Raw genomic sequence first — 25501 nt, forward strand, 5'->3', positions numbered from 1 at the left:
AAGGTCGCTATAAGATGTTCACTAAATCTGCATTTAATTGTGTGTTATGTTTTCTCGTATGACATTTTAACCGAATATACTCTGAAAAAAAAAGTTTTATTTTATTTATTAACCGTTCGGTCCAACAATCCGCTCAAGTACATAAGTAATAGCAAAATGAGTAGATTTTTTTATCTGTAGTAATATTTATTCTTGTAATAATTATTCAACTAAGCATATCTATCGAAAGGCGACAGTCCATATAATGTTTTATATGTAAATAGTCTCATTACTTTCCTCCCTCAAAAATTATAGCGTTTTGAAAATGGAGACTATATGCGGGGATTTGGACATCTTATCATAAACATAACGTCGATAGTTCGGGTCGGAATACTTCTAGGAAATATAGATTAGATAAAAAACTGGAGAATTTGGATTGGTTTGAGAGTTTTGGAATACGGAATATTTAAAAAAAATTGAAAATATACCTCGTGCTGCTAACGCAGATTTCTATAAAGCATGGCAAGAATTTTATCCATGGTAAATCCATCAGAGGCTCAACAGCTATGAAAATAATTACTGGTCTAGTGCTAAAGCGATTCCCAGTACTTCGTAAATCTGCGACAGCGCAAAAATTAGATGACCAGCGACGAGTTAATGCTATGCTGGATTTTGTATTGAATTGTTTTGAATTTTGTGAAAATAACATAGGTGGTGAATGCTACTGAGGTAAAGTGTTTCGCCTTAAAAGCACTGCGGGAGAGTATTTGTTTTCAAACATATTTTTGATGTTCTTACTGCTGATGCTGCCGTTTTTAAACTGATCACAGGAGATAATATTTAGCGTCTTTCTAAACTGAGAATAGGGAGAACCTCAATTGACTGAAAACAGGATTAAGAAATTTCGCGGCAGTGACAAGTTTAAACTATCAAGCAAAATTATATTTCATAACACTACACTTTAATTTCATATAATGAAAAGATAAAAATAATTATTATTTAAACGTTTGACTTGTTTTTTGTCATTTCTTAAAATAATTTTGAGGGGACTTTTGAGAGGAATCACGAAATTTTTATCCCCAATTTAGGGAATTTGATTTGGATTGTTGGGGAATTTAAAAAATTGTTATTGGCAACCCTGCTCTTGAAGGCCATTTTCGTTATATTTTGCTTTTTTTGCTTAGAAAAGAAATATTGGGTCGAATTATGTGATATTTGTGGTGATTAGTGCTTAAATTACCTCAAGTTTTAGAAATGTTTTGGTCGTTTTGGTTCATGAAGTTTCGATGTTAAAGATGATCCTTGCCCTAGTGCACAAATCGTTGAAAAATTCAATGAAATTCTTGAAGATATCGAGTAAAATTTTCGGTTAATTTTGGCTTTAGACTTTAAAATTGACATGTTATTTAGTTGATACAACGTGGGGCAAAAGTCCCACCACCATTTTGATTGCCTATAGATTTGCCCAAATAAAAGATAAGTAAGTTTTGGTTTTCATACAAAGTTCGTGACGAATGTTGTTTTGAAGATGTTGAATCATTTGGGGCTTATTCAAATATACTTTTGATTTTAAAAAACCCTATAAGAAAAGGTCTGGTGCTGTTAAATCCGGATATCTGGCTGGCCATGCTGAATCGTCATTTGGCGAAATTTGTCTTCGTGGAAAAACGTCATTCAATAATTGAATTGTTGAACGAGCTGTGTGTGCTGTACCTAATCTTGCTGAAACCGCATGTCCTCTAGCCCTTGGTCTTGCATTTCAGGCACAAGAAAATTTCGAATCATGTCTTGGTACCGTTCAGCAGTAACAATAACTTCAACATCTTGGTCATTTTCCAAAAAAATTGGGAACAATGATGTTCCAGCATGAATACTACACCATACAGTTGTTTTTAGTGGACGCAATGATGTTTCATGAATTAACTGAGGATTCTGTGTTACCCAAAACCGACTGGTCTGTTTATTGTCGTGGCCATTGAGAAGAAAACTAGTTTCATCGACAGCCTTAGGATTGCATTACTATACTCAACTCGTTGATCATGATCTCTCGGCAGCTGTGTTTGGTCTAATTAAATTTTGTACGGCAACATTTTCAAATCACTTTTCAAAATTGCATGCAGAAAAGTGTATGCGATGCAAAATGGTAGCGGTACTTTTGCCGCAACTGTTCTTTAACCATATACTTTTTAGATGATTACTTATGCCGATTTAGGAATAATTTGAATTTAGTTTCTTTTCCTATTTTCAAAGTTGACAGAATGTACTTTGTATTTTGTAGTTTTGCCTTGTATTATTTTCGATATTCAGATGTTGAAGCTTCTAGCATTCTTCATGAGATAGTTCATAATGCAGAGCTATATGTCTTGAGAATGAATGAAGGAAGTTGCCAATTATTAATTATTTATGGTATCCAATTGCTTCGTTGCACTAGAGCCAGTGCAAGATTTTAAGTACTTGGGATAAGTAATACAGCAGAACAAAGCGGTATCTGTTTCTGAAGTATTCGGCTTATGAATTTGCCAAGCTGCAATAACTCTAATTCTGCTGATTCTCTCTAGGATGGTGTCTGTAGAAAATTAAAAATATTGCAGTCAAGAACCGGATTTTTGGAAAACTTCAACTTTTACCATCCATATGTATGGCTCCAACACTTGAACACTATTACAATCTGATTTTTGTTAGCTATCAAATAGGACGCTGAGTACACATTCTAAAATTTTCACAGTTGAGGAAAGAGACATGGACCAAGATCATAGAGAGGAATATGAAAAATAGGAGATAAATATTAACAGAGGCCAGATGAAGAATATTAAAGGTCCCGCGTCACCAACTGTAGCATGACATTGGTTCTTTTCAATTATTTCATTTGAATTATCTCATGCAGCAACCCATAAGTCTCACGTTTATTAATATTCATATTCATTAACAATCATTTTATTTTAATACATTATGGAACAAAATTATATATTTTTGTGACATTATTAAAGAATAAGTTGTTTACCTCATTATTCAATCCTAATTACATCATATTTTGTCGAGTAAGTTTAATGATGTTGGCGTAATTTTAATATCTTTTGATACTACGATATCTCAGCGACTCCTAAATGTTAAGAAACACAATTCGGATCTCTGAATTAATTATTTTGTTGATAAGAATTTAATTTATCTCTATTTCCTGTGGGTGTGTAAACATTTTGTTGTTTAAATGTCAACGTACGTTGTGTTTGTTTTATTTCTGTATTGAATTAAATTCTACTGAAATATACTACAAAACAATTTTTAATTTATTATACTAGATAGTACGGTAAAAATAGTTATTATTTAGAATAAGTAAATTAAGAAAGAATTGCATTCTTCTTCTTCTTATTGAATACCGAACAAATTAATCTATTTATCTCGATAATAACGAATATTTATTAATTTAATGCAGCTTTATTTTAGTTTACTACGTGACTGATTTTATGTAGTTCATTTCATGTTAGAGAATGAACTAGTTTTTCGATGCTGATATCTTTAAAAAATACTATACAACTAAAACCAGTCGGTGATATAATCGACCTAGATAATATTTCACCATTATTTTTGATTTGATTTGTTTAAATAAACGAGGTAATGATTTTTTAGATCAGGAATATTAATTCTAATGCTTATTTTTCTGAGTTTAGCTTATACGTTGATTGTTTTTTATGTATCTTGAATTTAGAATAATAATTATACAAATATTGATATATTGATATAGATATTTTCTTTGTAGATTCAAAATGGACGGTGTCAAGCCACATCAGAAACGAAGAGTAACTCCTATACCTGTGGCACCACCAAGGATCCCAACTCCAATGCCAGTGAATAACAATAATGGACCCAGGTAAATATGTTATTTTATCTATTTTATAGCCATTTTTAAAGTAATTTAGTTGTTGGAATTTAATCTATTGGCTTCCGGATATCAGCCACATTGATCTATTAACTATGCCAGCATTTTGCAGTCATTTATTGCACAGATTGGGTCTTCAGAACGGTAGCATGGACGCTGAGGCTCTATATTCTAATAAGACTATATTGATGACTTGATATAAGTACCTCGTACTGCTGACATTATTCAATCAACAACCCACTTATTCGGACAAAACATTCATTTTATTATTTATTAACGTTAGGATATTCTTCATTATATATTCAACACATCAACTATGTATCGAAGTTCGCTGAAACTGGAGATTTGATAAACTTTATTAGTAGAACCAAAAATCACGTGTTGATTGTTGAAGCTAGTGTAGGTATGTTCGTCGGGTCGGTCAGTCGGTCGAAATGTGTGGCTGCCGCTGCGATTATTTGTCAGAACACTCACTACTATTTTTGGAAGGAATTTGCACGAGAATTGAAAAACACTGGTTTAATAATCAGTTGTTTATTTCGATATTGAGTAATACATGTGGTCGACGGGAGAATTGACAGGATATTAGGTTAGGTAGGGGAAGTACGGTAGCGCTGTGGAAGTGGTACTATTACAGGGGGATGGAGAAAAGAGAAGAGAGCGAGACATCGTCGTGATGGTCTTTTATACCCTGGAACTGCATGGTACCAATTCACCGGCGTTGCCAACCTCTGTACTTGTTGATGTATTCGTGGTGGCCTAAAGGGTCGTGGCGATCGCCACACTAGTAAAGAACTAATTTGAATATGGGATAATGAATCTATTTTATTTTCTTCCTCCAGGTTATGTTATATCGCAGATAATAACGATATATAAAACTATAGTGTGCAATAAAAAAAAACAGTATTTCAAGTAATTTCAAAAAATATGTCATTAGATATCAAGACATTAAATTTAACCAAAAAAATTTGGATATAGAACAACGAAGAAAATGAAAAAAACTGAAAAGTCAATTAGAAAAACTAAGTATTTCCGATGTGGTAGCATGATTTATTTCAAAATAGATCTGGGAGAAATATATGCAAACGTTTTTGTTAAAGTCTGAGTAGATGTGATCGTCGAGACACCTTACCCACTGTACTTTACCACCGTACCCCTTGTTTCCCATACGATTCCAAAATTACGATTTTTATTGAAGAAGGAATTTTGAGTCAAGCGATTCATCCGTCATATCCCATTTATCGATTTTGGTTGGAATGACAAGTGATACCGATAACAAAGAGTGGAGTATCAAAAAATCTTGAAGACTATAAATTCCAAAACTTATTAGGCGAAAACCCAGAACAAACTCCAAAAGAACTTTAAGATCCTAGTTAGATGAATGAACATTTCCAGACATTTACATGTACTGGGAGAGATTCAGAGGAGGGAAAATAATTACCACAAGAATTGACTGAAAGTCCATTCAAATTCCTGAAGAATCAATTCAACATCAAGGTTTAAAAAGAAGATTTTACTGTTGTGATTAGCAGTGAAGAATGTATCTTCTATGATATTCCCAAGCACAAAACTGAGTGAAAGTGTTAGTACAGGTATCTACTTACGTCAGTTGAAGAAATTGATGCAAAATTCATCTTGTATGACAACACTCTGCCACACGCTAACGATATTAGGAAAAATATACTGTTGCAGCTTTAATGGGATATTCTGATACAACCAGTAAACTCACTAAACTTAGGTATAGTATAATACTGCAGTGTGGAAAATTACTATGTTGCTAGATGCTAGCCTAACAGTATTATTTAACAATTTCGAATATTTTTTCACAAAACCTGTAATCATTGTCTCTTTTTCTGGGATAATCAATGCACTTTCTATTCAAAGGGACCACGTTTGAGGATATCATTTTATAAGTAAAATACCGAAAATTTAGAAATAATCTTGTTTTAATGAAGGAATAATAGAAGCAAAAAAAGCAGCAGGACATTATCTTGAAAATGTCATAAAAATCATAAAGCCAGACAAAAAAGAAAATTTTATTGTGATCTATTGTGACTAGCGATGAAGAATGGATCTTTTATGATAATCCCAAGCACAAAACTGAGTGAAAGTGTTACTAGATGTGTTACAGATGTCTACTCACGTTAGTTGAACAAAATTGATTGACATGTTGATGCAAAAGTCATGCTTCATGTTGGCACTGTGCCACGGGCTGCTGATTTTGGGGAAAATACACAGCTGCAGCTTTAATGGGATGTTCTGACACACCCAGCAAACTCACTAAATATCACCTTCTTACGAATTCTTCTTTACTCATCAAGTAACTGCAGTTTATATCGGCTGCATTGTTTCTTAATGCCGCAGTGTGGAAAAATGCGACTATTGCTATGTTACTAGATAGACAGGGAAAAGAAAGGAACCTAATATAGCGTTATTTAACAATTTCAAATATTATTTCACAGAACCTGTAATCATTGTCCCTTTTTCTGGGATAATCATTGAACTTTTCATTCAAAAGGACCATGTCTGAGGATATCGTTTTATAACTAAAATACCGAAAATTTAGAAATAATCTTATTTTAATGAAGGAATAATAGAAGCAAGAAAAGCAGCAGGACATTATCTCGAAAATGTCATAAAAATCATAAAGCCAATTTAAATTCGAAAAAAAAATCCGGGAATAAAGCGAATTACAGAACGACCTAATATTTTTCGAAACGAGAAAAGACATTTAATTATCTACGAAAAACCTTTCCGAAATTTCCCCCCGGATTTATTGTTATCGAGACATAATCCCTACATAATTCACCACATTCCTGCGCTCGAAAAAAGTCCCGGTTCAGCGAGAGGAACGCTTAAAGAAAAACGACAAGAGAGAAAAAAGAACGCATACGTATTCGCGGAATGGACGTCATAGATCCGTATCTGCATCGGAACAGTTTTCAGTATAGAAAGAACCTCATTCAAAACGTACCTTACGTTCTTGGTTATTATTCCTCGTAATTTTTTCTGCTTCTTTTATTTGTCTCGGTTCTCTCTCGGTCGAATGAATCTAGATGCGAATAACTGATAGGTGGCGGGGACAGGAAATATTCAACAGTCACTTGAATTTGTTTTTGATGAAGCTTTTTATTGGCCTGTAATAAAAGACTTCGTTCTTTGAATGAAAGATGACACGGGAGAAACATAAGCAACAAAAACGAAAAGTGTGTTGGCGATGGTATTCGTTTGCTAGAGCTCTGGACGAACTTGCCTTTATACGGTGTTCAAAATAAGTATATATCAAGTGCTTGTTGTTTTTGTGGGCAAACATTTTCGTTACACATTGTGTATCTTTTTAATTCAACGTCTTCTTTTGTTATTTTATTAAGTTACGAGGGTAGAGTAACAAATATTTCTACATTTTTTATTAAATTATGTTTCTTTTTTATCCAGAACTTTCTTCTTACCATCTAGAGTTGATCAAGACTGGCTCTTGGTGTTAGGTCTTTCTCGTTTTTTAGGTTGTTCCTTACATAACTTAGGGGCTATCCCTAGTTTATTAATCGACTTCAAAAAAGGAGGAGGTTCTATGTTCGGCTGTATATTTTTTTAATGTATGTTCGCTCATTTCTCTGTTAATTATAGATTTTCAAAATTCTTTTTTTATTCGAAAGAGTGCACTTCCGAAGTGATGGGAGGAAAATCAAGGGAAAACCATAAATTTCGAAGGCACGTATAATGTTTTCACATATATTTTTATCTAAAATAATCAGATATTTGGATATCATGTTATACTTGAATTGATGTGATAAAAAATAGGAAGTAATTCAATGGAAAAGCCTTTCATTTTGCTTTTTAAACACTAACCATATGGTATGAGAAGACGTAGAAACACTGTAGGCAACTGTTTTTATGGTGTAATGGTTGGAATGTTAAACCAACACGCGGAGGTCACGGGTTCGATGCCTAACAGGGTAGCAACTTTTTTTTAGTTTAGTTGGAACATTTGTCGAATCACCTAGACCAGGTAGGGGACCGCTGGGCCTGAAACATTCCTTATTTTCAATCGTTGTTTCTATATTTGTATTTTTCCTCAAAGGGGCTATACTTTTACTTGAGCTGTCCATTGTATTACTTAATAAAATAACTGAGTAATTTATTAATTAAATATCTAGCACTAAAAAGCCAAAAATAAAATATTAAAAAAAAAGTTGAACCGTTGTATATAAAGTGAAAAATATTGAAACTTGGATTTTTAATACAAAAAACAGTAAAAAATGTACGTAATAATCGTTGTAATAAATAAATAAAAATCAGTTTGAAGTCTATAATTTCGCCATTTCATTGCTTTCCAGATAAAAAAAAAGAGTTCTCTGTGGTGTATAGTGACTGGCTATCAAAGGTGGATCTGCTAAGATAATCTCAAATGTAAAACACTTCGGTCACTCTAGGAGAGCTTTCTCTGGAGCAGAATATTCATGGCCATAAAGTCTTGCTGTTTATATGATGATCAGCAAGGCAAAGTGTGTTGCCAGTTGCTAAGCCCTAATGAAACTGTTTCTATTGCAGTTATCTACGGAAGTTAAGTGAGAAACTGAGTGACGAGTTGTTGCAAAAAGATCAGCAATAGCTAGCAATGGGCGCAGTCATCCTCTTGCATCAACTCTTGGCAAGAAGTAATAGTTGTAGAAGGGAGGCTGTTGCAACTCGAATGTTCGTTCGACTTCTGCAGTCCTGTCGGGCTCAGTGTAAACACTAGAGATAACACCTTCTAATTACCATTTTAAAGTAGATGTAAAGTAATGATGTAAAAATTATGAAAATACATGCAAATGCCTAGTGCTATACAACACAATATTCTAACTCAAGGTTTTTTATTGCTATATCTCCAAAAATAATTCCATAAGACATATATTCCTAAAGACAAATTCTTTCTTTACAATTTGAAAGTATTAAATATTTTTTTTAATTTCTAGACTAGTATACCGTTTTCTTCTACCGTGTTTTTTAAACGAGAGCGTATAGTTCTTCATCAATAAAAGGCGCTTAACATGTTAAATAAGATGGGCTCGGTGTTATTCCAAAGACCACGAAGTTGTTTGTAAAACAAATTTCTATCGTTTGTTTTTCACGATCGGTGATACTTTCACGGATACCTGTGCATTTCTCGTTAACAAGATACCTTCAAAACTTAAGTTATGTTATGCGAGCCATTCCTTCACTACAGCCTTTGCAGGTCCACACTGTACTATGGTTTGGTGGATTGTTCACAACAATAACTAATGCTTTCTCCTAATTCTTTACATGTATAACTTTAACCAGAGTAAAAACTTATGGCTCATTTCTCCATGGTAGCGCTTGGGCTTGTAGGATTAACACTGATCAAGGAATAAGACCACTCCTTTTTCTAGCACGAAGAACAATATATCTGCAAAGAATTATTGAAAAATATTATGAACCTAATCAAATATTGTTATAATTTTTAGCTTTTTTGATCCACTTTTGTTGTCTTCACATTCTTTTTATTAGCGTTTTCCCAAGGGTTCCGTTTTGAAATATCTCTATACACAAATTGGAATAAGAAATCTCCATTAATTTTATTATATGCTTTTAAAACTTGTATTCTTTTAAGGCATTATCTGAAATTCCGTTTAACCTCTTTGTAGGTTATCTTTACACTATTTATATCATATATTTTCTAACAGTGTATGAAGGGATGGCTTATATCACAGTTATCCCTGAAGCAATTGCCTTAAATTATGTTTATATTGAAAGAATATTCACTGTTTTTGTACATTTAATAAATTTAGTCTTGAGTAGAACCTAAAAATTTGAAAGTATTAAAAATTTTGTTTTTCAATTTCCAGATTAGATTACCCTTTTACTCTACCTTGTTGTTTCCATCTTTTAAACGATAGTGTATAGTTCTTGATCAATAAAACGCGCTTAACATGTTTTCCAGTTTTCCAGTCGCGTAATTATTGAAGCTTAAACAAGATGGGCTCGATGTTTTTCTGAAGACCATGAAGTTGTTTGTAAAGTAAATTTGTATCGGTTTTTTTCACGATTGGCGACACTTTCACGGAAACCTGTGTATTTCTCGTTAACAAGATATTTTCAAAACTTAAGTTATGTTATGCGAACATTTCTTCACTACAGCCTTTGCCGATCCACACTGTACTATAGTTTGGTGGATTGTTCATAACAATAACTAATGCTTTCTTCTAATTCTTTACTTATATAACTTTAACCAGAGCAAAAGCTGATGGTTCATTTCTGCTAGCTCACTTGTAGCATTAACTCTGGTCAAGGAATAAAACCATTCCTTTTTCTAGCACGAAGAACAATATATCTGCAAAGAATTATTGAAAAATATTATGATTAACAAAACCTAATCAGATATTGTTATAATTTTTAGATTTTTGAATCCACTTTTGTTGTCTTCATATTCTTTTTATTAGCGTTTTCCCAAGGGTGCCGTTTTGAAATATATCTATACACAAATTCGAATGAGAAATTTCCATTAGTTTTATTATATGCTTTTAAAACTTGTATTCTTTTAAGGCATTATCTGAAATTCTGTTTAACCTCTTTGTAGATTATTTTTACACTATTTAAATTTCTAGAGTCACAGTTATTCCTGAAGCAATTGCCTTAAATTATGTTTATATTGAAAGAATATTCACTGTTTTTGTACATTTAATAAATTTAATCTTGAGTAGAACCTAAAAATTTGAAAGTATTAAAAAATTTAGTTTTTCAATTTCCAGACTAGATTACCCTTTTACTCTACCTTATTGTTTCCAACTTTTAAACGATAGTGTATAGTTCTTGATCAATAAAACGCGCTTAACATGTTTTATTCCAGTCGCGTAATTATTGAGGCTTAAACAAGATGGGCTCGATGTTATTCCGAAGACCAGGAAGTTGTTTGTAAAGCAAATTTCTATCGGTTTTTTTCACGAGCGCTGACACTTTCACGGATGCCCGTGCTTTTCCATCGACGTAAAACCCGAGCATGCAGCGAAATCGAATCGTTCCCCGTCGAGATTAACGGCCGGTGGTTAGTATCCGGCTATATTCGCAACAGAAATAGCCCGTGAAGAAGAGGCAACGATGGCAACATTGTGTATGACCGACCTAACCGAGGTTTTATTGTTGCATTTAGCCCATATAACTTTATGAGCTACCGTCGTTCGGGTCCATAAAATGGGTACGATAGTAAAATATCGAGGAATATCAAGTTGCAATTGATGCAGTCGGGGTTGTGCTCTTTTTTCCGTACCTGGCCCTCGTTTGCGGGGTCTGAAATTAATTGGGAACGTGAAAGGGGACACGTCTTAAATAACATTATATGACACAATATGAGCAACTGATATATAGATATAGTCTTTCCAAAATAGCAGTATAATCTAAATTTATGACGTCAAAACGTAACAGTGTTGCTTCATTTAACTTTGCCTTTGTTATATAACAACATTGTAATGTAATATATATGTAATGCATATATTTTCCAAGGATTTAAACTGCAATTAACAGATAAATTGAAAAATCCCCGGCCTACCATAGTAAAACACATTTTTTTTTAGCAAAATTAATTTTTTTATGCAACATATTTCCCTTCAAGGGTGGTACACTGATTATAGCGACTCGATTTGTCGTTTGCTTCAAAATAGGCCTTCATTCGACGAAAATGTCTTCCCAGCGAGCATTCTTTTGAGATCTGAGAACAAGAAATAGTCGCTGGGGTCGAGATCTGGTAAATATGATGGATGAGGAAGCAATTCGAAGCCCAATTCATGGATTTTTGCCATCGTCTTCACTGACTTGTAACAAGGTGCATTTTCTTGGTGAAGCAGCACTTTCTTTCTCTTTAAATGCGGTATTTTTTGGCTATTTTGTCCTTCAAACGGTCCAATAACGCTATGTAATAATCGCTGTTGACGGTCCTTCCCTTTTCAGTGTAGTCAATGAAAATTGTTCCATGCGCATCCCAAAATACAGACGCCATAACCTTGCCAGCCGACTGTTGCGTTTTCCCACGTTTTGGAGCGGGTTGATCGCGTGATGTCCAATGGTGACTGTTAATTGTACGTCGAAGTGAAATGATGCACACGTGCAGTTGATATCTTTAGACGGTCTGCTATTTCATTCAATTTCAATTTACGGTCATTCAAAATCGTTTTGTGAATTTTTTAAATGTTTTCGTCGGTAACAACCTCTTTTGGACGTCCACTGCGTTCACCGACTTCAATGCTCATTTGACCACGTTTAAACTTAGCATACCAATCCTTGATGGTTGATTTTCCTGGGGCAGTGTCTGGAAACTCGGCATCAAGCCAAGTTTTTGCTTCAACTGTATTTTTTCCTTTCAAAAAGCAGTATTTTATCAACACGCGAAATTCCTTTTTATCCATTTTTTTCACAATAACAAAAGTTGCTTCACTCAAAATGCTATAGTTCACAAACTGATGATCTGACAGCTATCAAATTTATACACGCATCTTTTGAGGGTTAGGGCTAACTAAAAAACATATGGATTTAATTCTACTAATGCCATCTATGTGTCAGGCCGGGGACTTTTCAATTGACTTATTAATTATACGACTACAATAATTTGTAGGTTAGAGTTATTTTATTATATATACATTACACTATTTTCTAAATCACCTATGGTATACCCTGGAGGCCTAATCGATGTAATTTATAATTTTATATCCAAGTAACGTATGTTACTTTCGTTAGAAGGCATATATCTCCCTAATGCATTTACCATATCTGCAAAATAGTATTAATTATCTCCTGATTCTATACTTACCTTTAATTGTTTCCACTATCATCACCATGTCTTGTTAATTGTCAGTATTGAATGACAGTCCCACATCCAGAAAGTTTCATTCAGTCACTTTCAGTTTCAGAGGCACTATTCAGGTCAATAACTACACTGTTAATTTCCAATTAGACAATATTTCTTTCCATATGTCCAAACAAACTAATTTTTCCTTTGACTTTTATTTTATGTTATCTTTCAACATTATTAGTCTTATACATAGAGCCCTATGTCATGATTATGTTCCAGTTATACAGTGCCTAAAAGTTGTTTAAGTTTTCTTTGGATTTTCAGCATGTTCACTAAATATTTATGTGAATTTCTGTACGTTTGTTAACTGTGTGTTAACTATCGATTGTCTAAACTGAAAATGGCACTCTTACATTTATTTTTCCTAATAAAACTAATAGAGTTTATTAATAAATAATCCTTAATTTCTAGTTGAGTTTTCTTTTTGACTAGACTACCACAATAATATTTCAAAATAACTGTTCACCATTTATATAATATATTGATATTTCAATAGACCATTATTAAATATTGGTAACATCATCTATTTGAAAGCTATATGTTTAACTACCATGTACTTATATATTTGTATGTAAACAATATTGGAGATATTCAGCCTTTCAGTTTCATTCAGTGTTTAATAGTAAGACTGTAGTGCTTGAATACTTAAATGATTCACTGCAAAATATGAAATATTAGACACAAAGTTTTAGTTAAACAATAGAAATAAGTTGATGGGGAAGGTTAGTCTCATTAAAACAGATGTTGGTGGTCTATTGGCGCCATATGAAAATTAAGTCAGGTAGTCAGATTATCCTTAGACCAAAATTAGGTGAACACCTGCTATCAACAGAGAAAAACGCATTTTTTTTGAGGTTTTTAAAACGCAATGAAAAAGCATCTAATTTTAAAACCACAATTTTTGATAATAGAAAAATATTAATTATGGAACGCTCTAATTATATAAAAAATAAAAAATCTAAACAAAAATATTTATTGTACTATAGCTAACAATGCAATTAAATTAATTTACGACAATTGAACTTTGAAACTTTATCAACGCGTCGGTGGCGCCCTCTATACAGCATCGCTTATATCTTCCCACCTCCCACAATATAAATAAAAATCGATGTCCTGTTCTTCGTGCCTACTCGCTGTGATTCGGCGTGTCGGTAACAGAGGGCACTGCTATACTGCAGGAAGAATCCGTAGGGGATGTTATAAAGTTTTCTGTAACGTTGCAGTATTGAAGTGAGGGTTAATGGAGACCAGAGGGCTGCTGCTATATATTCCAATATTGTTGTAAGATATTAGGTGTAATTATAGTGACAATATAAAGATTTGTTTATTTTATATGTATATAGTGGGGAATTTGGCGGAATTATGAATTAGATGATGTTTGGTTATAGATAAACAACAATTCGTTAGTGTAGATTAATAGTTTTAGAGATGCGGTAATTTTTTTATTGTAAAAATAGTAACGCAATTTTGTTTTTGATGGACGTTATTGATGAAAACAATTTTCAAACTTACCAGGGGTCTTTTCTTCGCCGTTTATGGGGCGGATTTCCAGGGGGGCGGTGGAGGGGACGTGGAAAATGGTCGATATAAGATTGCAGATGATTTATCGTAAGAAACGTATTCTTACGTGACTAAAATTTAAAATTGTTTTATTGTTTTTTTCGAGACTGCTTAGAGGGGAGGGCCGCAATTTGATCTCTCGAATATTTCCATTTGATTAATGGGGATTCTTATGGAACGGGCATGTTGGCGTTATAGTTCATTTCGTTTCACCCTGGCCACGTTCCCAATTTCCATCCGTAGCGTTTTTCTATTATTCTTTAGAAGGGCGCGTTTTTCACGTTTAAAATTCGACCGAAGGCAACACCAAGAAGAACACTTTGCTATGATTCGTTGTTAGGGCCTTTTATCAATGTTATTTCAGATCTTTTTAATGGTTCATTATTAAAATACCAATCGGATTAATGGCATCCGTCTACAGCAAATTTGCGCATGGGATATACGTACCTATATACCTACTTTTGTTGCTTTTATGCCTAGAAATAGGGATAAGAAAAATAAATAGTTTCGCATTTAATCTCAGGTGTGAAAATATGCTAAAAACCAATTCAATAGATATAGCTAAAATTTGTACATAAAAATAATTTATTAAATATAGAGTCCAAATATTTAAAAATGAACAGTTTTAGTTTTACGGTTATGTTCAACAGATTAATGGGAGTTAGTCGGTGCATATGCAGCTACGATCAGACCGTACAAACACCAATAACATTAAATAATACTATCATTCCATATAGCAATAACGCTAAATATCTCGGAATGAATCTTAACGCTGAACGTGTACGTCATATCCTTCACGAATATTTATGTATGAGAAAACTCTGTGCAAAGTGGGTGCCGCGCGAGTTCACTTTTGACCAAAAACAACGACGAGTTGATGATTCGGAGCAGTATTTGAAGATGATTAAGCATAATATACCCGAGTTTTTGGGTCGATATGTGATAATAGATGAAACATGGCTCCATCATTTCACTCCGAAGTCCAATCGATAGTCATCCGAGTGAACTTCACACGATGAACCCGCTCCAAAGCATGGGAAAACGCAACAGTTGGCTGGCAAGATTATGGCTTCTGTATTTTGGGATATGCATGGAACAATTTTCATTAACTACCTTAAAAAGGAAGGACCATTCACAGCGATTATTACGTAGCGTTATTGGACCGTTTGAAGGACGAAATCGTCGAAAAAACGGCCACATTTGAAGAAAAAGAATGTGCTGATTCACCAAGACAATGCACCGTGTCAAAAATCCATGAATTGTGCTTCCAATTGCTTCCTCATCCACCGAATTCTTCAGATCTGGCCCATAGCGACTATCTTGTTCTCAGATCTCAAAAGAATGCTCGCTGATAAGAAATTTACGTCGAATGAAGAGGTGATCGACGGAAGTGAGGCCCATTTTGAAGCAAGCGACAAATCGTACTGCAAAAATGGTGTCGAAAAGTCGCTATAATCAGTGTAACACCCTTAAAGGGAATAATGTTGGATAAAAAAAACTGATTTTGTCAAAAAAATGTGTTTTACTATGGTAGGTCGGGGACTTTTCAATTGACCTGTTATATATAGCCGAACATAGAGCTCCCTCCTTTTTCGGTTGGTTAAAAAGCACAAAAAACCTTCAGTTATTATTAAAATCAAAGAACGTGCCACCCATTCTGCACATAGCTTGCCACTACTTTTTCAAAAATATTTTACTGTTGGCAAATGGTGCTCATCAAAGTTTCTTAAAATTAATTCGGATTCCGAATTCCTAATAATCATTTTGTTTGTTTTTCAAAATAATTTTTCCTCCTGCGGTTATGTACATGTTTATGTTTATGTTACGAACTCCCTTAACTTGTATTATTGATTGATTTGATAGCAGTGAATGGGTAAACATGCGGCGGCTGTATTTATTTACTCAAATAAATAGAGCAATTTAGCAGTGGAGCATGATTGTTTTGAGAGGGGATTAGCATCCGGAAGGGGTATGATTAAGAGTTAAATGTAGAGTATAGAGTATCACGCCGAGTTAACTATATATGTAGATTAGATATGCTCTTTAGCTAATTTATATATAGCCCGAAGGGATGCTCCATTAATGAAAATCAATTAAATATATCCAATATTTGCGGATATTATTCTATTAAATATATGATTTTGTGAGTTTGCTAGTTGGTGGTTTGCACTGAGGTATAAGAAAATATCGATTTCTGCCGGGGGTTATTTATTGGGCTTATTATTTTTAATGGTTAATTTTTATGACTCCGTAGAGGTATAATAAAATATATTAATAGCCGAGTAATGTTTAATTGGTTCTTTAACGAAGGAATCTAAATAATTTTTTATTGAAAAATCAATGAATCTAATTATTATACGTGTTTTAATCAAGTTTCTTTTATGGAGGGCATAAAAAATACGGTGTTTTATGAGATGTATAATTTAATGAATGTTTATTTTAAGAATCGATTTTTTGTTGTGACGGTGATAAGGGAGTATTTTAGGGCTTAGGATATTTTCTTTAAATATGCAAATTAACTTTATTCAATGATTATCTTTTTCAGAGTGTTTAATTAAAAGTGTAAACCTCCAACTGTTTAACAGTTTTAACTAATAGGTTTATTTTAAAGTCTCCTTCTTAACAACTAGGGCTTTTCTGTACTGAACCTGTTATTTAACTGGCGAGTGACCAACTTAGAGATCATCCCAGAAGACATCTGATTATACAAAGTCTGGCTACTGGCGTGATTTTACACTCTTGTCTAGGACAATCACAAACATAAAATCACGACCATGTCCCAGCATGATTCGAACTCGCGACTAGGGTATTAGCAGGAGGACCATTCTGTCGCTTTACCACTACGCTAACCAAGCCGGCTAGCAGGTGTGTTAACTTTATTAAGAAACATTGATACAATATTTTAAAAATTTCTTTTTAGACGGTTTATGAATCGACCAATTCTTTGGTTCTTCGTCCAAGCCAGCGTTTTGACGTTTTCATTTATATTTTTACAGATTTTGCTAAATGTGCCCAAATGCTCTTATATTGGAATTCCATTTAATCACTTTTTTACTTCTTTACTCTCAATCTTCCAATACTTTTTGTTTTTTTTTATTATAGTTAAGGATATGTAATCCCATATTTCTTATAGAACCAAAGAGAAAAAAATAGTTTTTAAAAGCCCAAACTAGTAATGTTGTCCGCGAGAAAATACATCGGTACTTATTTTTAAAAATATCGATACGTCTTCGTACCAATCCTATTTTTAACAAAAATTGTTATTAAATTTTAATAATCAACAAATTATTAAAAAAGTTTAATTACTACACCACTGAACATTTAAGAAAAGTATTATGAGTAAGATAATTTTGAGAACTACAACAACTTGTGAGCATCAAATACAAGTACATATAATATTTATTTACTTTTATGTTATAATCATAAACATGGGATATTAAATAAATTGATATATATTTGTATATTAATTAAAATAATAATGAACACCATTAGGCACTTTAATTTATATAACATATATATGACAATATATAAATAAATAACTAAAATAACTGATAAAATGTTTAAAAGACTAAATTATTAGATATTTACATTTTTCATTACATTAATCGCTTAAGATTTTAATATTTATCAGAGGTTTAAAATATTTACCAAATGACTGATAATATTTCCTAATTTCTTCTATTTGTCTCATGTCTTCCAACCTAGGCAAATTATGTAATTAATTTTATTTTATCTACATATTTTCATTACTTCATTTATGTATTACTATAATTTTTATCGTCTAAAAAACAGGCTTAATGATAAAATAATAATTTCTTACTCTACATTTTTAAATAAAATTACATTGTTCTTTGCTTATTTTTTTTCCACTATTTAGTCTTTAATAAAGTAGCTGTCACAAAATTTGTTACCTGTCTGTTAATTTATTTATTTGAAATTTATTTATTTTTTTGTCCTTTTAGTTAACATTATGGAATATCACCATTACAGATGGCTCACTAGCTTTTTCTACTACTATTTTATAGTTGCTAATATTCTTTACAACATTCATTTTAACTCTTGGTGCACAAACTAATATATTATAACCTTCCATGTTTGGTTACTACTTTGTTTTCGGATAGTTTCTGCAACAATTTTCGGATATGTCGTGTTTTGTTTTCACAGCTAAATATACCTTCCGATAAAAGGGACACATTAATTTCTTGTCCCTACAAATAATGTAAAATAAAACCAAAGCCGACTTGGTGGCGCAGTTGTAAAGGCGATGGGATGGTCCTCCTACTGTTGCGATAGCCGCGGGTTCGAATCCTGCTGGGGCATGGTCGTAAATTTATGTTTGTTATTGTTTAAAATTTGTGGATGTTCTAGGCCAGAGTGGAAAATCCGACAAGGAAAATGATCCCAGTCACGCCAGTAACCAGAGGCTGGATAAGACCGGATCTTCTGGGATGATCTAAAGTTGGTCACTCGCCAGTCGGTAGGCTTAATGCTGAGGACCGTGGTTCGGAGCCCACGTTAAACTTTAGCCTTTGTCCAGATAAACCCATAGTTTTTAAAAGGATAGCTTTTAAATATATATAAAAAATGAAACCAAAATAAATTAAAATTCTTCCTCCGTATAAACTTTAACTGTGTCAAAATTCAAGTGTCTTGATGTTCCCTTTTTAATTAAAAAGTGAGGCAAAATTTTCGCTAAGCCGATTAGGTATAGAATATTCTCAAATCGATTTCAGTTGCATGAATTTATGGTTATGATATACCTTAATGTGGATTAGAACCATCTTTCATGTATTAAAATTCCTCCATCTTGCAATTCATAGTAGAATCATATAACGGTAAGCATTGGTAATTTTACACTCATCTCATCTTTTGTCATAATGAATCTTTGAAGTACTGTTTATTCTGTTATAGAGCAGATATAAGAGTTCCATATCAACTTCCTCTGGAGAAAATAGCTTAATTGCTATTTCGATCATTTTATAAGCATATATACTGTAAAATGGCGTCTCTCGGAATAAAGGAAGTGAATACATTAAATTCCTAGTTTTTATTCACTAGTAATACTCCAAATAGGCATCAGATATATTACATGCAATCAGTACTTTCAAAATTTAAATCTATCGTAATTATTATTTTGAAATTAAGAATTTTATTCAAACTTTATATCTGTAGCGACCTTGAGGCATGTCGAATTTTACATAGTGGAATAACGGTTTACAAAATACCCAAAAATATAATCCCAGATGTTGAACACGGACGGTGTGCCAGCAGCGCCAACTAGAACCCGATAACGAATAGCTGGCAACCCTGAGACGTTTATCTGGGATGTTAATGAAGGGTATTTCGATCATTCAGTACTCGACCATCGTTTGATTCGTCTCCAGGTAACATCGCCGCCATCCGTTTTATATATTGTTTATATGTCCGTTTTATATATATTATAAATGTGCAAAATAGAGAGTATTTTGCACATTTTTATATTACTTCAATAAATATCGGTCACATAATGTAAACACCACTGTTTCATTTCGTTTTACCTATATTCACCGAGCCATCTAATTTACCCTAAATATCTATAGAGAATAATGTGTGCTTCCGGGCTTAGTTCACGAATATATGTTTCGAAGAAATTCTGTTTATATTCTTTAATTTATTACATTTTCTCTTGTCTGTAGCATTCTTGGTTTTGTGTCATACTCTTCTAGCTTTTCTTCTTCCTTTTATGCTAAAACATATATTTATTCCGTGGCCTCGACAGAGCGATTCACATATGCTTGCAATCTAAACTGTGATGTCGGTGGGGTCAAACAAAAACTAAAGTCTTTGATAAAATGATTATACATTACTCGATATGAAAAAAGACATTTGAACAGGTCAAAGTCTGGTGGGTCTGCTAGTATCTATTCAATTAAGCAGTATCAAAACGCCATCAAAATATATGAGCATCATTTTGGAATTTTGGTTTACAATGTTTGCCAATTTGTAACTTCTAATTATTATCACTAGTGTTTTGACAACATTTCTTGTGTCTTGTTTCAACATTTGTCAAATACAACAAGGGTCTACCAGTACCAACATAAAGCTAATTTTATTGACAGTTTTGGTTTAACTAGTGTAAAATGAGAAGGAAAGTTTACATTTTTACAAACAGACATGTAAATTGCTATATATGTTTCTTTTGTCCGATTTTGATGCATTTTTTTGTATGTGTTTATGTTCATTCGAATGGTTTACATTCGTTAAACAACATAACTAGATCACTAGTTGGATGCTATTGTGATCTTATAGTGTTACTGTACGGACAAAAAGCCAATATTTAGGCATGACAATGCCTGTTGGGCCTAGGCTAGTTTCCTTAAAAATTTATAACAAATTAAGAACTGTCAATAATATTCTGTATTGTATAACAGAGTCATTTTCAAATACGACACTATCAAGTTTTTTTATATCAATGTTTTATCGGTTAAATGATAATTTCATTCGAACTTCTTTAATGGAATTCCAGAACGTAGCCGTTAAAGTTTTTCGACCCCCGAAGATTGTCACTGTCCAAAAACGAAATATGTTTCGGCGGAAGACATTTTGACAAATTGGCTTTATAATTTGATTGGTAGATAAAAAAATCCGGTCTGATTCTCAGTCACGTTTTCCCGTCTCCTGCGAGCGTCCTGTGCAAAAGTCGAAAAAGAGAAAGTGGCTTTGAAAGAGCACCGAACGCAGTCGATGCATGCGAAACGTTATTCATTGTTGTTTTTTTTGCTTAATTTAATTTAAATCGGGCTATCTCGTTGTTTCTTTTAGTGTCTGTGAGATTCATTGGTCTGGTGAAAGGGGCTATGTTTAGTTTATTTGCTCTTTTTTCTTTGTATACTCGTCTGATTGGGAAACAGTGTTAAATATAAGAGATTAAAAACATGTAGTAAGTAAGCTGAAATAAATTAGTATGTAGCGTCTTTTTCCACCCGATTGTGAAGACATAAACTGGCAAAGTTAAAACCTTCTATATTTAAACTAACTGATTAAAGTTAAATGGGTTATTGACGACAAATTTAACCGTATCAAGTGGCATAAACTGTGCTCTCCTTTGACTAGGCATTTTTCTATTCGAATATTCTTGAAGACTCCTGAAAAATATAATGCTAATTAAACAAATACCTCATATTTGTAATTGCTACTCCCTTGGGTAATTTCTACTGATAGAGTAGCCTGGCTTAACTATTTTTCTTAGCACCTAATTAGTAATCATTTATAGAGAGGGAAATACCTATCCAATAGAAATTTCTTTGTCTGTATAATGATATACGCGTATAAGAACACTGATGTTCACTAGCATTGCGAGCTATCTATTAAAAACAGCCGAACTAGTCGATAGTCAAAAACTAGCCACTGAGAATAATAATTGCTATTGCAGTTAAATGTATTCTTCGTCTGTTTTCCTATTCGCGATAACAGACGAAGCTGTACGAATTCCTTCCTGTATTAAAGGAAGAGGAGAGGAAAGGATGGAGTGTTTTAATATATTTAATATATTTTTAAAAAGTTCATTGATTTTTAATGACCACTAAATATTTATATATTATTTTTTCAATGAATGTTTATAAACTATCTAACCATTGCGCCCATTTCGAATACAATAATAATTTTATTTATCGTTAATCGGGAATATTTTAAGATATTATTCGTTTAAACTTCAATGAAAGAAGTTTTAACATTCAAAAAGCTTGGACAATAATCGAGAGACTTAGAAAATCGAAAAAGTCAACATTATTTTACTATTAATTACTTCTTTAATCAAAAGATTGTCCCTTTTACCATATTACATTAATAAATAATCTTGAAAATTGAGATCGAAAATGCATACGTTTTTCGAGTATTTTTGTTGTCAAAAATAAATCTAATCTAAATATATAAATACATTAGACGCCTAAACTGTTTTCTACAACATTTGAAATATTTACACAAACTTGCGAAAACAATAGAGCAATAGCTTTTAAAACAAGCTTTTTAATGATAGTTTTGCTTCAAACCCACAGTTTATTTAAATATTTATAGTTCTACACAATTTAAGAATTCTTGAAGAAAATAAAATGTGTATAAATGAAGGACTAAATCATAGTTTTAATGGTTAAATATAAAAGCTTTCTTAAGTATTACTCTTCCTAGTTTCGAAGTTCAGTTGAAAATATATCTTATTTCGTCATCAGAAGCAGGTATATATAACACCTCTTTCGTAAAGAAACATCCAAACAGCTGTACGTGATTGTTGTCCCGTCTGGACAGAGCTTATCCTTGTAAAAAATATTTTTGAGTATCGTCTGTACCTTCGTACTCGCCTTTTTGATTTTTGATGATGATGAGAATGGCTTCGAATCATGGTCCTCGACATTAAGCCTACCGACTGGCGAGTAACCAACTTAGAAATCATCCCAGAAGATGTCCGGTCCCAGCTTGGACACTGGCGTGACTGGTATCATTTTCCTTATCAGATTTTACACTCTCGCCTAGGACAATCACAAATATTAAACAATCACAAACGTAAATATACGACCATGACCCAGTAGGATATGATCTCGCGACTATCCCAGTGGTGGGCCGTCCTGTCGCCTTTGGCACTGCGCCAACCGAGCTGGCGAAGGTTTTTTTTAAATTATTATTTAATTATTACATTATTACTAGTCATTTCCAACTAACCTACAATTTGTCTTTATGTTAACTTAAATCTAATTATATAACTAGGAGGACCCATCGGCCCTATCTCAGTCTCTGGTGAAATAATGTTATATACTAGTATATAATAGTACATACACAACAGATCAGACGGTTTGATTCTTTACCGTCTATGTCCTGTTCTGGTGGTATCCAAAAGCTGCAATACTTCAACATTCTCATGAGAATGAAGTCTTTCCTCGCGCCCCCTTGCATTTCTCTTCATTTCTTGACTGACTGTATCTTGAGCCTTGACCTTCATGCCAAACCTTATCGTAGGTCTCGATGTAGGTAATCAGTCCTAGAGGATTTGGGGGCGCCCACAATACCTCTCAGGACTTTGTCCTGAAAAACTTGTATTTTCTTTATGTTACTCCTTGTAGAACATCCCCATAATTGAACTCCGTATGTCCATATAGGTTTCAGTATTTGCTTAACAAAATTAATAACAATTTATTATGTTCTGATAATTGTTATTTTCTTCCAATTAGCCAATATATTTTCATATATTTCAATTCCAGTTCTTTTCTTTTCTTCTTTATATGTTCCTTCCAGCGAAGTTTTGCATCAAGATTCATTTCGAGATATTTAGCGTTGTTGCTATATGGAATGATAGTATTATTTAATGTTATTGGTGCTTGTACTGTCTGATTGTAGGTGAACTGCACATGCACAGATTTTCTTTCATACTCTTTATTTTCCAAGTTTGTGTCCAATTATTCATATTGTTACTTGTCTGTCATAAATTTCGTGAGGCTTCTTCAGTATTGTTTTCCATAGCTATAATCGCAGTATCATAAGCAAATGTAGCCATCGTAATATTCTCCATTTTTGGTATATCACATCAAGTGTAGAGTAGATAAAACATTGGCCCCAGTACACTTCCTTGTGATACATCTGCTTTTTTATAAATATTCTATTTGTAATGTACGATTCATGCCAAACCTTATCGAAGGCTTGTGCTACGTCTAAGAATATAACTGAGCATACTTTTTTTACTTTCGTAGGCTTTTTCAATAACATCTGTTATTCTGTGGAGCTGGTTAATTGTTAAATGCTTGTTAATAAACCCAAATTGGTGTGTTGGAATTACGTTTTTTCTCTCTATGATCAGTTTTATTCTATTCAACAGGAGTTTTTTGAAAACCTTAGATATTACTGGCAGCAGTGATATAGGTCTGGTCTATAGGCTTTTATTTCGTTTGGTGTCTTTCCAGGTTTTGGGATCATTATAATTTCCGCCATCTTCCGAATGCCTGGGACATATTAAATATATAAAACAAGAAATATTATAAATCGCTATAGTTGTGATACAATTAAGAAAAACTTAAATTAAGTAACATTTTACATAAAATTAAATTAAATTAAAAAGTATAGTTGAATCGATATTGGCAAAAAAATAAACAATACTAAGTAATGTGTAATCCTGGTAGTAAAAAGACTAGGAGCGGCCGTTTCTCGAGAACACATATTTTTTATCTGTCGAATCACCGAAAGCGGCTATTAGATCTTCATTTTTTTCCGAGAAATTCGCACAACTAACCAACCCCTCCTTTAATCGCGTTAAAGGCCAGAGCCGGGGGGGCCATAAATTCATATGTGCCTTTTGGTAATGTTACTAAATTTTTGATGACGTATATTCTTCCTGGTTTCATGGATCGTTTAATCTGAGCGTTTTTAAAACATAAAAAACGAAATTTAACACCAAAGAACATAAAATAATTGTTTATGGTCGCGCCGAGACCGTAATATTCCGGGGGAATGTTTTTTATTAAACCATTCGACAGCGAATACGCTTTGTTTTGGGTTTTCTGTTTTCTTATTATCCGGAAGATGGGGCTTTTTCGGTTGATGAATTTTTTAGGAATCCGTTTGTGTGTGTCTTGGAGGAGCATAAAAGTATTTGATATGTTTTAATTTTTTGTTTAATGTGATCTGAATCGTTAACGGTCTAATTCTAGAAATATATTTTTTTCTTTTTTTTACATTTTATCACCAGATGACTAAAACTCAAAAAAGGAACTCACTAAAATGTTAAAAATGATCAAACTTAGATTTTTATTACAAAGAAAAACGTTTTAAAATAAGAATATGTGCATAACGTTATAATAACTAAATAAATATAAACAAAAATCTTATTTAACCTATCTACTACGCGTATTTTATGTTCTACTATATAAAGCTATATATATTAGTTACTATATAGCTACTATATATATTTAGTTAAACCTACTTATCTATTTACAGTATTATTTTGAGCCGGCTTGGTGCAGTGGTAAAGGCGATAGGGCGGTTGGTAAAAAGGAGACTTTAAAAGATTAAACATATATATATTTTTAAGTCGGTACGAGTAACAAATTATAGTCCATCCAAAGTTGGTGTGAACATACGTCATTAAAATTTATGACGTCAAAACGTCGCAATGTTGCCACACCAGCTATGGGTTTTAGTTTATTTTGGCTCTGATATATAACAAATTTCTAATTTTTATATGAAAGAATGAAACAAAAATGTTGTCAATTTTATATATAGTTTATTTT

At 32.9% G+C, this 25501-nt stretch overlaps 1 protein-coding gene across 1 annotated transcript in view; it reads left to right on the forward strand.

The window, feature by feature from the left end:
* The window catches only part of LOC143191537 (kinesin-like protein CG14535), a 660599-nt gene that overhangs the window by 155461 nt on the left and 479637 nt on the right, over positions 1–25501 (forward strand). Inside the window, exon 4 of the mRNA XM_076396712.1 lies at positions 3734–3844. Coding sequence (XP_076252827.1) covers positions 3741–3844 — 104 coding nt within the window. The 5' untranslated portion in view covers positions 3734–3740. The remainder of the gene's footprint in view (positions 1–3733; positions 3845–25501) is intronic.

Source organism: Rhynchophorus ferrugineus, unplaced genomic scaffold (assembly GCF_030347505.1).
Source record: "Rhynchophorus ferrugineus isolate W39M unplaced genomic scaffold, kcgeb_rfMv2 rfM2, whole genome shotgun sequence".
Lineage (NCBI taxonomy): Eukaryota > Metazoa > Arthropoda > Insecta > Coleoptera > Curculionidae > Rhynchophorus > Rhynchophorus ferrugineus.